Source organism: Echiichthys vipera (assembly GCF_963691815.1).
Source record: "Echiichthys vipera genome assembly, chromosome: 1".
Classification (NCBI taxonomy): Eukaryota; Metazoa; Chordata; class Actinopteri; order Perciformes; family Trachinidae; genus Echiichthys; species Echiichthys vipera.
In genome coordinates, this window is record NC_139826.1 from 41,701,914 (window position 1) to 41,719,413 (window position 17,500).

General features: G+C 50.3%; 1 protein-coding gene across 1 annotated transcript in view; it reads left to right on the forward strand.

Moving 5' to 3' along the window:
• LOC310952378 (uncharacterized protein) overlaps window positions 1-17,500 on the forward strand; it is a 42,793-nt gene that overhangs the window by 656 nt on the left and 24,637 nt on the right. Inside the window, 2 exon segments of the mRNA XM_083920979.1 lie at window positions 10,760-10,957; window positions 11,387-13,535. Of these exon segments, the coding sequence (XP_083777105.1) occupies window positions 10,760-10,957; window positions 11,387-13,535 (2,347 nt within the window).

Sequence of the window (17,500 nt, forward strand, 5' to 3'; positions counted from 1 at the left end):
GTGAGTTCAGGTGTCTGTGGTGAGTTCAGGTGTGTGTGGTGGGTTCAGGTGTGTGTGGTGAGTTCAGGGGTCCGTGGTGAGTTCAGGTGTCCGTGGTGAGTTCAGGTGTCTGTCAGTGGTGAGTTCAGGTGTCTGTCAGTTGTGAGTTCAGGTGTCTGTGGTGAGTTCAGGTGTCTGTGGTGAGTTCAGGTGTCTGTGGTGAGTTCAGGTGTCTGTGGTGAGTTCAGGTGTCTGTCTGTGGTGAGTTCAGGTGTCTGTCTGTGGTGAGTTCAGGTGTCCGTGGTGAGTTCAGGTGTCTGTGGTGAGTTCAGGTGTCTGTGGTGAGTTCAGGTGTCTGTGGTGAGTTCAGGTGTCTGTCTGTGGTGAGTTCAGGTGTCTGTGGTGAGTTCAGGAGTCTGTGGTGAGTTCAGGTGTCTCCTCCGTGGGTGTGTGTACGTCCGCGGGTAAACAGCCTCAGCCCTGAACGCTGCTGACTGACAGAGACGTGTTCAGGCTCTTCCCGGGAACGCCAGCGCTGTCTGGACACGTGGAGGGGAGCTGGGGGCTGCACGCCCTGCAGAGCTGCAGGAATGTTCCCAGAGAGGGGGGAGGAGAGGGGAGGACGGCTCTGTGGTGAAGCAGATCTGAACTCTCTCAGGGCCCCCTCCCACTGTTCCTCCATACCGTGCCCCAGCACGTGTCACGGCTAAAGTCTGGTTCCTTTGACCAGTGTGAGTGCAACCGTACCACGTCTAGGAGCGGCACGCTTGCCGTCCACGGCCCGTTTGGGAGAGGTGGGCTTTAGTAAAGCACGTTTGCACGTGTACGAGCACGAGCGTGTGCACGTGTGCGAGCACGAGGCCTACGGCGGCTCTGAGGTCATTTCCTGTGCGCCTGTTGGGACGTAGAAAAAAGAAGGAGGGACCATGCGCGGACATTTCAAACAATGGCGGTGAAAGGTTCACGTTGGTGTGATGCGGAGGTGGAGTGTTTACTGCAGATTTGGTCGATGAAAAGATTCAAAAACAGTCGACAAGACGCACAAAAACTCCGAGGTCTACGGAAAGATCTGGAAACAAAGCCACGCATCGCCATGACGTCATCAATGCGTGTGACGTGTTACGGCGTGATGACGTATAGGCAGCAAGAAGCATTCTCCGAGGCCCAGGTAGTGTGAGTACAAACGGGCCTGGAGGGGGGGACAAGGACCCTAAAGCACGGGGCACGGGACGGAGGCACAGTGGGAGGGCGCTCTAACCTGTGATGGAGACACAGTGGGAGGGCGCTCTAACCTGTGACGGAGGCACAGTGGGAGGGAGCTCTAACCTGGGACGGTGGCACAGTGGGAGGGCGCTCTAACCTGGGACGGAGGCACAGTGGGAGGTCAGAATCACCAGCGTGGGGAAAATGGCCGACTTTTGGACAGAACCAGGACACAAACGTCTCTTCTTGGTACTGATGCTGGTTGCCATGGTGACGTCCTCCCTGGGTTTGTTGTTGTTGTTGTTGTTTTGGGCGCCGTTGCTTCCTGGTGTCTTCTGTTTCCGGGTCTAAAGCCGCTGCAGTGGAGTGGGGGGGGGGGGTCGAACCCACGGAGCATGAGCAGACCAGAACCCTGAGGTGACTCCGGGGAAGATGTTTCCATGAGGAAGAACCAGGACTGGAGGAGTCTCGGGGTCTGTGATCAGGGTGCAGCCCTGGAGCCCTGGACCCCCTGAGCCCCGGAGCCCCGGAGCCCTGGACCCCCTGAGCCCCTGAGCCCCGGAGCCCTGGAGCCCCTGAGCCCCGGAGCCCTGGACCCCCTGAGCCCTGGACCCCCTGAGCCCCGGAGCCCTGGACCCCCTGAGCCCTGGACCCCCTGAGCCCTGGAGCCCCTGAGCCCTGGAGCCCTGGAGCCCCTGAGCCCTGGAGCACTGGAGCCCCTGAGCCCTGGAGCCCCTGAGCCCTGGAGCCCTGGAGCCCTGGAGCCCCTGAGCCCTGGAGCACTGGAGCCCCTGAGCCCTGGAGCCCCTGAGCCCCTGAGCCCTGGAGCCCCTGAGCACTGGAGCCCTGGAGCCCCTGAGCCCTGGAGCCCTGGAGCCCTGGAGCCCCTGAGCCCTGGAGCCCCTGAGCCCCTGAGCCCTGGAGCCCCTGAGCCCTGGAGCCCTGGAGCCCTGGAGCCCTGGACCCCCTGAGCCCTGGAGCCCCGGAGCCCCGGAGCCCTGGACCCCCTGAGCCCTGGAGCCCCGGAGACGTGTGTATTTATGTCCCGCCTCCTCAGCGGCGCCGGCCCCATAGACATAAAGAGTAGACGCCTCATCGAACGTTGGGCCTATTGGCGCTGACGAGCGGTGGAGCCGCCATCTTGGCCCGGTCGCCCGCTCCACTCAGTGTAAGGACAGGACACGGTTCAGCGTATTTTAATATTCACAGTGGGATTAACAGTAATAGAATATTCTGATATATGATATATGTGATGTATGATAGGTGTTTTGCAAACACTATAAATATAAACACAACAAGAGAAATCATTTATAGAGTATTAATAGGCTATATTTCATACATGAATACATAAATCTCTCTCTCACTCTCTCTCTCTCTTTCTCTCTCTCTCTCACACACACACACACACACACACACACAAACACACGCACGCACACACACACACACACACACACTCAGAGAAAATTAAAATACATATAAATCAAGAGTATCAATACAATTAGGTCAGAGAGAGAGAGATGACATTTTGGACACATCTAAATACAAGTCAAACAGACACACTTTCATTTAAAGCACTAAAAAAAACAAAAACAAGAGCCGAACCCTATATGTTAATAAATATTCAGAAAGGATCCATGCTCTGCCAGTCGCATAGTCGTGGTAGTGGAGAGGAGAGGGAGGGTCCACATTTGAGCGAGTGTGTGTGGTATAAAAATATATATAAAATTTTGTTAAATCGATCATTTTCACACTGTTTTGTTCTTGCACAGTTACCAATTTGAGTGTAGCTCTAATTGGTAAAGAAAGTGATGTTGTAGGAGTACTTTGTATAGTATCTAAAATGACTTTGTCCTTGTTTTTAGGCAAGGTCTAATTATGTGAATGTCTTCTTTATAACATATTTTAATTATGTAGTAATTGTATTTAATGTGCAAACAAAAACACGGGGCATAGTTCAGTAATATCCATTTTAAATTATACAAACCATTTAAGATTTTTCCTTAGTTAAATAAATGTATGATTTTTTCTTTTCATACTGTTTCAACTTCTCTGGTACAACTGAACTAAAAAAGCGTGGACTCATCAGTTCTGGTTTACAAACATGTGACGTTCGTCCTGCTTTAAGTGGAGATGTGGAGAACCAAGTAAAAATGTATGGAACATTTAGTTCAGCTGTGAGAATATCGGGCACAGAGTGGAAATACATGTTAAATCTCTAATTCATTCTTTATAATAAACCCCACATCATGTTGCTCCTGTTTGATGAAACAGTTTAACAGCAAAGGATGTTGGTCAGATTCTGTCACTTCTCCTTTGATAGTCTAAACTTTAAAAAAAAAGTGACATGACATGAAAAATTATCTCATAATTCATCTCAATGTCATGTTCAATATTTAAAAAAACAAAACTGAGAATATCTGAGGTGACCTGAGATTAACTGTCTCTATCTACACAGGCACACACACACACACACACACACACACACACACAGGCTTGCACACGCACATCTGGCCGGGGGGTAAATTAACTAAGATTCCCACAGAGGCTAATCTCCACGCCTCTACTGTGACAAGATAATAATAATATAATAAGGGACAGCAGCTCCTCTGGCAGCTAAATATTTATCTACCTGCCACAGCCTGAGGGACTCACTATAACATTCAAAAACGCATGGATTTATGTATAATTGTTTAAAATTGTACTGTACCGTACTGATTATGAATTGTGATATTGTAATATTAGATTAGAGTAGGAATACGCTGCACAGTGCTCTGGCATCTTGTTCCTTCTGCTGCTCAACTCATAGGCTCAACGAGTCACTCATAGAACTGATCTGGGAGAATGACCGATCCAAGATGGCGGCCGCATTTCTCGCGGCCCAACGTTCGATGCGGCATCTACTCTTTATATGTCTATGGCCGGCCCCACGGGTCACATGACCTGCTGCAGATATTTCAGGCAGACGTTAAACACGCTGACCCACTCGGCACCGCTTCATGTTCTGACTGTGTGTGTGTGTGTGTGTGTGTGCGTGCGTGTCTCTCTCTGTGTGTGTGTGTGTGTGTGTGTGCGTGTGCGCGTGTGTGTGTCTCTGTGTGTGTGTGTGTGTGTGTGTGTGTCTGTGTGTGTGTGTGTGTGTGTGTGCGTGCGTGCGTGTGTGTGTGTGTGCGTGTGTGTGTGTCTCTCTGTGTGTGTGTGTGTGTGTGTGTGTGTGTGTGTCTGTGTGTGTGTGTGTGTCTGTGTGTTTGTGTGTGTGTGTGTGTGTGTGGTAAACACAGAAACAGAAAGTAAAGACGGTGTATCAGCTGCGCCTCCGTCACATCCATGGCCTGTAAACACACCCTTCTGTAACTGACACTGAACACACCTGTCGACACACACACACACACACACACACACACACACACACACACACACACACACACAGACACACACACGCGCACACGCACACACACACACACACACACACAGAGAGAGACACGCACACACACACACACACACACACACACACACACACACACACACACACACACACACACACACACACACACACACACACACACACACACACACACACACACACACACACACACACACACACACACACAGGGAGAACTGGGTGTGTGTGCGTGTGTGTGTGTGAGATCAGCTCTTAATCCTGATGTTCTGTTCACATGAGTCTTTAAACGTGTGTGTCTCCCGTGTGAGCAGCTGGTCACTGATGACATCACGCCACAGCGGCGTTTACGGGAGAGAACGCGGCAACGGGGGCGTGAACGGGATCATAGCACTTTACGGTTCGATGCTGAACACAGTGAGTGGAGGCCGAACATCTGTGAGAGGGTGAATCAGGAAGAAAGTTCAGGTTTGATGGAAGCGTGCGGAGCAGCAGCGTCCGTACAGAGGGGGGGGGGGTTCAGACCCGTTAGGATCAGAACCTTCAGGTCCAGCTCACGCCGGAGTGACCCCCCCCCAAACACTAATGAGTCCAAACGTCCCTCCACTGACTTCACTGCTGTCCTCCATCTTTATTTGGTTCTGCGGCGCCGTTCAGATCACACTCACGTCAGAAGAACCAGAACCAGAGTCCAGAACCTTGATCCAGGCGTTCTGGGCTCCAGCTGTGACCTGGCGTCTGATCCCTGAGGTGGTGTGGTAGAGGACGCAGCGGCGCGGTGGAGCAGCGGCGCCCTCACAGCTATAGCTGAGTGGAAACGACCGTACGTGAGTGAAGTGACGGCGGCGCCGCCTGAGTCGCGCGTCATGGCACCTTTGTGCGTGGGTCCTGAGGCGCTCTCTGGGTCCAGATGGTTCCGGTGATGTCAGTAAAGGTGGTTTCCATGGAGACAGGAGGGATGAAAGTGTCCAGAGATCATCTCCGCTCTGACCCCAGCTGCTGTCTTCTGTGTCTGCGTTCACTGCTGGGGGGTCAAAGGTCACGCCTCCCTCCCCGTGCTGCGTCACCACGGTTGGTTACTAAGTAAAGGTCACGACCTCGGCCTGTGGGGAAGCCGTGACCCCTTTTAACACGTTAAACTTAATCAGGTCTCAGTGACGCTGTTCGTTAATGAAATGATGTTTGAGTCCAGAACCAGCAGGACCCGGTCTCACACCGACCCGGTCTCACACCGACCCTGTGTCACACCGACCCGGTCTCACACCGACCCTGTGTCACACCGACCCTGTGTCACACCGACCCGGTCTCACACCGACCCTGTGTCACACCGACCCGGTCTCACACCGACCCGGTCTCACACCGACCCGGTCTCACACCGACCCTGTGTCACACCGACCCGGTCTCACACCGACCCGGTCTCACACCGACCCTGTGTCACACCGACCCGGTCTCACACCGACCCTGTGTCACACCGACCCGGTCTCACACCGACCCGGTCTCACACCGACCCTGTGTCACACCGACCCGGTCTCACACCGACCCGGTCTCACACCGACCCGGTCTCACACCGACCCTGTGTCACACCGACCCGGTCTCACACCGACCCGGTCTCACACCGACCCGGTCTCACACCGACCCTGTCTCACACCGACCCGGTCTCACACCGACCCTGTGTCACACCGACCCGGTCTCACACCGACCCGGTCTCACACCGACCCTGTGTCACACCGACCCGGTCTCACACCGACCCGGTCTCACTCTGACCCGGTCTCACTCTGACCCGGTCTCACACCGACCCGGTCTCACACCGACCCGGTCTCACTCTGACCCGGTCTCACACCGACCCGGTCTCACTCTGACCCGGTCTCACTCTGACCCGGTCTCACACCGACCCGGTCTCACACCGACCCTGTGTCACACCGACCCGGTCTCACACCGACCCGGTCTCACACCGACCCGGTCTCACTCTGACCCGGTCTCACACCGACCCGGTCTCACACCGACCCTGTCACCTTCTCCATCCTCGCCATCCTCGCCCTCGCCCTCCACGCCATCGCCTGGCCCTCCTCGCCCTGGCCTTCCTCGCCATGGCCCTCGCGGCCCTGGCCCTCCACGCCCTCACGTCCCTCGCCCTCGCCTCCCTCGCCCTGCAGGAACGGGTTTTTCCATCAGCTGAACACTTGGAGGATGAATCACGGCCTCCAGGGAGACAGAGGCCGCGCTCACTATTCAATAAAACCAGCACAACCTGAGAGATCGGATTAACACACACACACACACACACACACACACACACACACACACACACAGACACACACACACACACACACACACACAGACACACACACACACACACACACACACACACACACCCGGCTCTGTACCTGGAGGCTTTTCCTTCCCGCCCTCTGATTGGCTGCCAGGTGTCAGTTTCAGCACTGTACCTGATCACGTGACCATCGTGTTCTCAGAACTACAGTTCCCATGAGCCCCGGCTGCTGCTGCGTCTCCATGACAGCCCACCAAAAATGGCGCCCCATTCATTCCTATGGAAGGCTGCTCCCTTAAGGGCGTCGCCATTTCGGTCCTGGTGACCACGGGAGGACGGACAGATGAAGGAAGCCTGGAGTTCTCTCTTCTGTCAGTGGCTCGGTGGTTCAGTGGCTCGGTGGTTCAATGGTTCGGTGGTTCAATGGTTCGGTGGTTCAGTGGTTCGGTGGTTCAATGGTTCGGTGGCTCGGTGGTTCAATGGTTCGGTGGTTCAATGGTTCGGTGGTTCGGTGGTTCAATGGTTCAGTGGTTCGGTGGTTCAATGGTTCGGTGATTCGGTGGTTCGGTGGTTCAGTGGTTCGGTGGATCAGTGGTTCGGTGGTTCGGTGGATCAGTGGTTCGGTGGTTCGGTGGATCAGTGGTTCGGTGGTTCGGTGTAGCCGTAACAACAACAGTTTATTCTGTTTGAACGGTTTGAATCAAGCAAAGTCATGTTTTTATTCTTTAGTCAGCATTTTGGATTTTAATGACTAAAGTTAGCCTCACTCTGAAGTTAGCATACCCTGAAGTTAGCCTCACCCTGAAGTTAGCATGACTCTGAAGTTAGCATACCCCGAAGTTAGCCTGTCTCTGAAGTTAGCATACCCCAAAGTTAGCCTGACTCTGAAGTTAGCATACCCCAAAGTTAGCCTGACTCTGAAGTTAGCATACCCCAAAGTTAGCCTGACTCTGAAGTTAGCATACCCCAAAGTTAGCATGACTCTGAAGTTAGCATACCCTGAACTTAGCCTCACTCTGACGTTAGCCTCACTCTGAAGTAAGCCTCACCCTGAAGTTCGCATGACTCTGAACTTAGCCTCACTCTGAAGTTAGCCTCACTCTGAAGTTAGCCTCACTCTGAAGTTAGCCTCACTCTGAAGTTAGCCTCACCCTGAAGTTCGCATGACTCTGAAGTTAGCCTCACTCTGAAGTTAGCCTCACTCTGAAGTTAGCCTCACTCTGAAGTTAGCCTCACCCTGAAGTTAGCCTCACTCTGAAGTTAGCCTCACCCTGAAGTTAGCCTCACTCTGAAGTTAGCCTCACCCTGACGTTAGCATCACTCTGACGTTAGCCTCACTCTGACGTTAGCCTCACTCTGACGTTAGCCTCACTCTGACGTTAGCCTCACCCTGACGTTAGCCTCACTCTGACGTTAGCATGACTCTGACGTTAGCATCACTCTGAGGTTGGTTTGCTCACAGCTCCAGCGGCTCATGGTCGTGTTGTTGTTATTGTTATTAATAATCTTGTGTCGTCCTGATTGTTGCAGACGTGTTGATCAGGTTCGTCTGCTCTCATGTTTAACTGCTCAGTCACCACTTCATGTTCTTCTGTTCACGGCGACGCTGCAGCAGGTCGGTGTTCAAACACGGTGTGGGGTTCGAACACGGTGTGGTGTTCAAACACGGCGTGGGGTTCAAACACGGCGTGGGGTTCAAACACGGCGTGGGGTTCGAACACGGCGTGGGGTTCGAACGCGGCGTGGGGTTCGAACACAGCGTGGGGTTCAAACACGGCGTGGGGTTCGAACACGGCGTGGGGTTCGAACACGGCGTGGGGTTCGAACACGGCGTGGGGTTCAAACACGGCGTGGGGTTGAAACACGTTGTGGGGTTCAAACACGGCGTGGGGTTCGAACACGGTGTGGGGTTCGAACACGGTGTGGTGTTCAAACACGGCGTGGGGTTCAAACACGGCGTGGGGTTCAAACACGGCGTGGGGTTCGAACACGGCGTGGGGTTCGAACGCGGCGTGGGGTTCGAACACAGCGTGGGGTTCAAACACGGCGTGGGGTTCGAACACGGCGTGGGGTTCGAACACGGCGTGGGGTTCGAACACGGCGTGGGGTTCAAACACGGCGTGGGGTTGAAACACGTTGTGGGGTTCAAACACGGTGTGGGGTTGGAACACGTTGTGGGGTTGAAACACGTTGTGGGGTTCGAACACGGCGTGGGGTTCGAACACGGCGTGGGGTTGAAACACGTTGTGGGGTTCGAACACGGTGTGGGGTTCGAACACGGTGTGGGGTTGGAACACGGCGTGGGGTTCGAACACGGCGTGGGGTTCGAACACGGTGTGGGGTTGGAACACGGTGTGGGGTTGGAACACGGGGTGGGGTTGGAACACGCGTGGGGTTCGAACACGGCGTGGGGTTCGAACACGGCGTGGGGTTCGAACATGTGAGACAGTGGATCCAGTTACAGCAGACGGGGTCTCCCTGCCACTCCTGCAGGCAGTGAGAACCAGTCTCAGATTGTCTCAGATTGTCTCAGATTGTCTCAGTTTGTCTCAGATTGTCTCAGTTTGTCTCAGTTTGTCTCAGATTGTCTCAGTTTGTCTCAGTTTGTCTCAGTTTGTCTCAGTTTGTCTCAGATTGTCTCAGTTTGTCCCAGTTTGTCTCAGTTTGTCTCAGTTTGTCTCAGATTGTCTCAGTTTGTCTCAGTTTGTCTCAGATTGTCTCAGTTTGTCTCAGTTTGTCTCAGTTTGTCTCAGTTTGTCTCAGATTGTCTCAGTTTGTCCCAGTTTGTCTCAGTTTGTCTCAGTTTGTCTCAGATTGTCTCAGTTTGTCTCAGTTTGTCTCAGATTGTCTCAGTTTGTCTCAGTTTGTCTCCGTTTGTCTCAGTTTGTCTCAGATTGTCTCAGTTTGTCTCAGTTTGTCTCAGATTGTCTCAGATTGTCTCAGTTTGTCTCAGTTTGTCTCAGATTGTCTCAGTTTGTCTCAGTTTGTCTCCGTTTGTCTCAGTTTGTCTCAGATTGACTCAGTTTGTCGCTGTTTGTCTCAGTTTGTCTCAGTTTGTCTCAGATTGTCTCAGTTTGTCTCAGTTTGTCTCCGTTTGTCTCAGTTTGTCTCAGATTGTCTCAGTTTGTCTCCGTTTGTCTCCGTTTGTCTCAGATTGTCTCAGATTGACTCAGTTTGTCTCCGTTTGTCTCAGATTGACTCAGTTTGTCGCTGTTTGTCTCAGTTTGTCTCAGTTTGTCTCAGATTGACTCAGTTTGTCTCAGTTTGTCTCAGATTGTCTCAGTTTGTCTCAGATTGTCTCAGTTTGTCTCAGATTGTCTCAGATTGTCTCAGATTGTCTCAGTTTGTCTCAGTTTGTCTCAGTTTGTCTCAGTTTGTCTCAGATTGTCTCAGTTTGTCTCAGATTGTCTCAGTTTGTCTCAGATTGTCTCAGTTTGTCTCAGATTGTCTCAGTTTGTCTCAGATTGTCTCAGTTTGTCTCAGATTGTCTCAGTTTGTCTCAGATTGTCTCAGATTGTCTCAGATTGTCTCAGTTTGTCTCAGTTTGTCTCAGTTTGTCTCAGTTTGTCTCAGTTAGTCTCAGATTGTCTCAGTTTGTCTCAGTTAGTCTCAGTTTGTCTCAGTTTGTCTCTGTTTGTCTCCGTTTGTTGGACAGGAGTCTTTCTGACGCAGTCGTCATGTGGGTCAGATGACAGCCGGCTGCTCGCTCTGGGACCGTTTATTTTAGGACGGGGGTCCCTGCAGTCGCTCCGGCCTGGGACCACCTGTTGGTGTCCGCTCAGCCAATCAGAGGCGAGCAGGGCGGGTCGTGCCTTCTTCATCCACTCATGTGTAAAGCTGCTGATCCGGAGATGAGTCAGCGCCCTGAGCTGCGTCCTCTCACTGCCCCTCTCCTTCCTGTCTCCTGTCAGGACTCTGAGGCGCTGGACCGGTGCATCCACAGCGCCCTGTCAGCCCTCTACCCGCCCTTCCACGCCACATCCCCGACCGTCCTCCGTCAGGTCCTCAGCGTGGTGGACGGCTGCTACAGAGGGGACGGCCTCCGCTGCCTGGTCCACTTCCTGCTGCCCGCCCAGCAGCTGTTGGAGCAGCTGCAGCAGGACGCCTGTGTGAGTACGAGCACCTTCACAGGCCGCTGTTAGAGGGTGATGTCATCAGAGGGCGGGGCCATCTGATGACATCACAGCGTGTTCTCTGCACAGACGCATCAGGGGTCCGCCTCATGCCCCGCCCCGAACACACGCCATCAACCAATCACAGAGCAGTGACGAAGATTTACAGAAACGGGATCAAACCGGGATCTTACTGTAAAAATGATGTTTTTGCCTCGTCAAAGATTCAAATGTGAACTCGAGCGTTTTCTCAGGTCACAGGACGCCAGTCTGTCCGTGCCCGGTGACCCGAGCGTGGTCATGTGATGTGTGGAGACAACAACTAACATCTCCCCCCTGTCTCCCTCTCTCTCCCCCCCCTGTCTCCCTCTCTCTCCCCCTGTCTCCCTCTCTCTCCCCCCCCTGTCTCCCTCTCTCCCCCCCCAGCGCGGCGCCCGCGGCCCCCGTCCTGAGGGCTGGCCTCTGTGCGTCCGTGAGAAGGTGGTGGTCCACCTCAGCCCTGTGGAGCAGCAGCTCCTCAGCCCAGGAGACTTCTACCTGCTGCTCTCTCCTCCTCCTCCCCCTCAGGCACACGCCGCCTCCTCGCCGCCCCGCCTGCTCCTGTGCAGCGCGTCCTCGGGTGGCGGTCATGTGGAGCAGCAGGAGGCGTGTCCGATAACCTCCGTCTTCAGCATGGCCTGGCTGGACTCTGTGAACGAGGAGAGGGAGCGGCGAGGAGCGCCCCGGCTGCAGCGCTGCGTCCTCTCCGCCCACGCAGACGTCTTCAGGGTCCCCTGGGAGGACCTGGTCTACCCGCAGCTCCTCAGCCGGCTCCGCGCCGCCCCGAAGGAGGACGAGGAGGCGTCTGCTCAGGACGGGGACACGACCTCCTCCGGACAGGAAGTCAAGCTCCTCCCATCAGCGGCGAGCAGCGAGGGCGACGACTCGGAGGGCGAGTACGTGGAGCTGACGGAGCTGCTGCGCTTCTCACCGCAGACGGGCTCTTTAACCCAGACCATCAGTCTGCAGCACCGCGCCAGAACACACACCGCCACACACACACCTGACAGCACACACACCGCCACACACACACCTGACAGCACACACACCGCCACACACACACCTCACAGCACACACACCGCCACACACACACCTCACAGCACACACACCGCCACACACACACCTGACAGCACACACACCGCCACACACACACCTGACAGCACACACACCGCCACACACACACCTCACAGCACACACACCGCCACACACACACCTCACAGCACACACACCGCCACACACACACCTCACAGCACACACACCGCCACACACACACCTGACAGCACACACACACTCTTTGATGCTGCACACACACACTCCTCCCGGCCCTGTGCGGTCAGCTCCCACGTCAGGCTTTGCTCCGGGCTCATCGAGGAGAAGAACCTGGACCAGGACTCCTCAGCAGGATCCGTCGTCCTCTCCTCCGTCTCCTCCTCTGCTCCTCTTGACTCTGTGGGAAACAACAGCAGGAAAACAGGAGCAGGTACGGACTCATGCAGGAGTCTGGAGCTGAACACTGGACCTGACGGATGGACAGAACAGAGAGAGGAGGAGGAGGAGGAGAGGGAAGAGGAAGAGAGGGAGGAGGAGAGGGAGGAAGAGATAGTAATTGATGAAGGTGAAGAGGAGGAAGGAAAACAGCTTGAGGACAAAGAGTGGAAAAAGGATGAAGATTTACTGAGTGAAAGTGAAGAGAGAGAGGAAGAGGAGGAGGAAGAGGAGGTGGAGGTAGAAGAGGAGGAAGAGGAGGGAGAAGAGGAGGTGGAGGTAGAAGAGGAGGTGGAGGTAGAAGAGGAGGTTCAGGTTACAATTGTGCATCAGAGTGAAGAAAGAAAGGAGGAGGAGCAAGTGATGAAAGAGGAAGAGAGAGGAGGTGAACAATCACACAAAGAAGAGGAGGCTGTCTCTTATTTTGAAAAGAAAACACTGCAAACACACTCTACGGACTCTTATTGTGAAAAGAATGCACTTCAAACAGACTCTACGGACTCTTATTGTGAAAAGAAAACACTGCAAACACACTCTACGGACTCTTATTCTGAAAAGAACACACTCCAAACAAACTCTGAGGACTCTTATTCTGAAAAGAACGCACTCCAAACACACTCTGAGGACTCTTATTGTGAAAAGAACACACTCCACACACTCTGTCAGGACTCTTATTGTGAAAAGAACACGCTCCAAACACACACTGAGGACTCTTATTGTGAAAAGAACACACTCCAAACACACTCTGAGGACTCTTATTGTGAAAAGAATACACCACAAACACACTCTGAGGACTCTTATTGTGAAAAGAACACGCTCCAAACACACTCTGTGGACTCTTATTGTGAAAAGAACACTCTCCAAACACACTCTGAGGACTCTTATTGTGAAAAGAACACGCTCCAAACACACTCTGAGGACTCTTATTGTGAAAAGAACACGCTCCAAACACACTCTGAGGACTCTTATTGTGAAACTGAAGAGGAGAGACAGGAAGAGGAACAGGAAGAAGAGGAAGAGGTTGGTGGAGCTGCAGATCTTCAGAGTAAAGGTACAGAAACATGTTTCTCTTTCTTTCATCACTCGTTCACAACATCCTCTCCTCTGATTGGCTGACTCCTCCCCTCTCCTCTGATTGGCTGACTCCTCCCCTCTCCTCTGATTGGCTGACTCCTCCCCTCTCCTCTGATTGGCTGACTCCTCCCCTCTCCTCTGATTGGCTGACTCCTCCCCTCTCCTCTGATTGGCTGACTCCTCCCCTCTCCTCTGATTGGCTGACTCCTCCTCCTCCTGATTGGCTGACTCCTCCCCTCTCCTCTGATTGGCTGACTCCTCCTCCTCCTGATTGACTGACTCCTCCCCCCCTCCTCCTGATTGGCTGACGCCTCCCCTCTCCTCCTCTGATTGACTGACTCCTCCCCTCTCATCCTTTGATTGGCTGACTCCTTCCCTCTCCTCCTCCTGATTGGCTGACTCCTCCCCTCTCCTCTGATTGGCTGACCCCTCCTCCTCCTGATTGACTGACTCCTCCCCCCCTCCTCCTGATTGGCTGACTCCTCCCCTCTCATCCTTTGATTGGCTGACTCCTTGTTAGTTAGTTAGTTCACTCTGTGGTTAGTTAGTTAGTTCACTCTGTGGTTAGTTAGTTAGTTCACTCTGTGGTTAGTTAGTTAGTTCACTCTGTGGTTAGTTAGTTAGTTAGTTCACTCTGTGGTTAGTTAGTTAGTTCACTCTGTGGTTAGTTAGTTAGTTCACTCTGTGGTTAGTTAGTTAGTTCACTCTGTGGTTAGTTAGTTAGTTCACTCTGTGGTTAGTTAGTTAGTTAGTTAGTTCACTCTGTGGTTAGTTAGTTAGTTCACTCTGTGGTTGGTTAGTTAGTTAGTTAGTTCACTCTGTGGTTAGTTAGTTAGTTCACTCTGTGGTTAGTTAGTTAGTTAGTTAGTTCACTCTGTGGTTGGTTAGTTAGTTCACTCTGTGGTTGGTTAGTTAGTTAGTTAGTTCACTCTGTGGTTAGTTAGTTAGTTCACTCTGTGGTAAGTTAGTTAGTTAGTTCACTCTGTGGTTAGTTAGTTAGTTCACTCTGTGGTTAGTTAGTTAGTTAGTTCACTCTGTGGTTAGTTAGTTAGTTAGTTAGTTCACTCTGTGGTTAGTTAGTTAGTTAGTTCACTCTGTGGTTAGTTAGTTAGTTCACTCTGTGGTTAGTTAGTTAGTTAGTTCACTCTGTGGTTAGTTAGTTAGTTCACTCTGTGGTTAGTTAGTTAGTTAGTTAGTTCACTCTGTGGTTAGTTAGTTAGTTCTCTCTGTGGTTAGTTAGTTAGTTCACTGTGGTTAGTTAGTTAGTTAGTTCACTCTGTGGTTAGTTAGTTAGTTAGTTCACTCTGTGGTTAGTTAGTTAGTTCTCTCTGTGGTTAGTTAGTTAGTTCACTCTGTGGTTAGTTAGTTAGTTCACTCTGTGGTTAGTTAGTTAGTTAGTTCACTCTGTGGTTAGTTAGTGAGTTCACTCTGTGGTTAGTTAGTTAGTTAGTTCACTCTGTGGTTAGTTAGTTAGTTAGTTCACTCTGTGGTTAGTTAGTTAGTTCACTCTGTGGTTAGTTAGTTAGTTAGTTCACTCTGTGGTTAGTTAGTTAGTTCACTCTGTGGTTAGTTAGTTAGTTAGTTCACTCTGTGGTTAGTTAGTTAGTTCACTCTGTGGTTAGTTAGTTAGTTAGTTCACTCTGTGGTTAGTTAGTTAGTTCACTCTGTGGTTAGTTAGTTAGTTAGTTCACTCTGTGGTTAGTTAGTTAGTTCACTCTGTGGTTAGTTAGTTAGTTAGTTCACTCTGTGGTTAGTTAGTTAGTTCACTCTGTGGTTAGTTAGTTAGTTCACTCTGTGGTTAGTTAGTTAGTTAGTTCACTCTGTGGTTAGTTAGTTAGTTCTCTCTGTGGTTAGTTAGTTAGTTAGTTCACTCTGTGGTTAGTTAGTTAGTTAGTTCACTCTGTGGTTAGTTAGTTAGTTAGTTCACTCTGTGGTTAGTTAGTTAGTTAGTTCACTCTGTGGTTAGTTAGTTAGTTAGTTCACTCTGTGGTTAGTTAGTTAGTTCACTCTGTGGTTAGTTAGTTAGTTAGTTCACTCTGTGGTTAGTTAGTTAGTTAGTTCACTCTGTGGTTAGTTAGTTAGTTAGTTCACTCTGTGGTTAGTTAGTTAGTTAGTTCACTCTGTGGTTAGTTAGCTAGTTAGTTCACTCTGTGGTTAGTTAGTTAGTTCACTCTGTGGTTAGTTAGTTAGTTAGTTCACTCTGTGGTTAGTTAGTTAGTTCACTCTGTGGTTAGTTAGTTAGTTAGTTCACTCTGTGGTTAGTTAGTTAGTTAGTTCACTCTGTGGTTAGTTAGTTAGTTAGTTCACTCTGTGGTTAGTTAGTTAGTTCACTCTGTGGTTAGTTAGTTAGTTAGTTCACTCTGTGGTTAGTTAGTTAGTTAGTTCACTCTGTGGTTAGTTAGTTAGTTAGTTCACTCTGTGGTTAGTTAGTTAGTTAGTTCACTCTGTGGTTAGTTAGTTAGTTAGTTCACTCTGTGGTTAGTTAGTTAGTTAGTTCACTCTGTGGTTAGTTAGTTAGTTAGTTCACTCTGTGGTTAGTTAGTTAGTTCACTCTGTGGTTAGTTAGTTAGTTCACTCTGTGGTTAGTTAGTTAGTTAGTTAGTTCACTCTGTGGTTAGTTAGTTAGTTAGTTTGTTCACTCTGTGGTTAGTTAGTTAGTTAGTTCACTCTGTGGTTAGTTAGTTAGTTAGTTTGTTCACTCTGTGGTTAGTTAGTTAGTTAGTTCACTCTGTGGTTAGTTAGTTAGTTAGTTAGTTCACTCTGTGGTTAGTTAGTTAGTTAGTTTGTTCACTCTGTGGTTAGTTAGTTAGTTAGTTCACTTTGTGGTTAGTTAGTTAGTTAGTTCACTCTGTGGTTAGTTAGTTAGTTAGTTAGTTCACTCTGTGGTTAGTTAGTTAGTTAGTTCACTCTGTGGTTAGTTAGTTAGTTCACTCTGTGGTTAGTTAGTTAGTTAGTTCACTCTGTGGTTAGTTAGTTAGTTAGTTAGTTCACTCTGTGGTTAGTTAGTTAGTTCTCTCTGTGGTTAGTTAGTTAGTTAGTTCACTCTGTGGTTAGTTAGTTAGTTAGTTCACTCTGTGGTTAGTTAGTTAGTTAGTTCACTCTGTGGTTAGTTAGCTAGTTCACTCTGTTGTTAGTTAGCTAGTTAGTTCACTCTGTGGTTAGTTAGCTAGTTAGTTCACTCTGTGGTTAGTTAGTTAGTTCACTCTGTGGTTAGTTAGTTAGTTCACTCTGTGGTTAGTTAGTTAGTTCACTCTGTGGTTAGTTAGTTAATTAGTTCACTCTGTGGTTAGTTAGCTAGTTAGTTCACTCTGTGGTTAGTTAGTTAGTTCACTCTGTGGTTAGTTAGTTAGTTCACTCTATGGTTAGTTAGTTAGTTAGTTCACTCTGTGGTTAGTTAGTTAGTTAGTTCACTCTGTGGTTAGTTAGTTAGTTAGTTCACTCTGTGGTTAGTTAGTTAGTTAGTTCTCTCTGTGGTTAGTTAGTTAGTTAGCTCTCTCTGTGGTTAGTTAGTTAGTTAGTTAGTTCACTCTGTGGTTAGTTAGTTAGTTAGTTCACTCTGTGGTTAGTTAGTTAGTTCACTCTGTGGTTAGTTAGTTAGTTAGTTCACTCTGTGGTTAGTTAGTTAGTTAGCTCTCTCTGTGGTTAGTTAGTTAGTTCACTCTGTGGTTAGTTAGTTAGTTAGTTCACTCTGTGGTTAGTTAGTTAGTTAGTTCACTCTGTGGTTAGTTAGTTAGTTCACTCTGTGGTTAGTTAGTTAGTTAGTTCACTCTGTGGTTAGTTAGTTAGTTAGTTCACTCTGTGGTTAGTTAGTTAGTTCACTCTGTGGTTAGTTAGTTAGTTAGTTCTCTCTGTGGTTAGTTAGTTAGTTCACTCTGTAGTTAGTTAGTTAGTTCACTCTGTGGTTAGTTAGTTAGTTAGTTCACTCTGTGGTTAGTTAGTTAG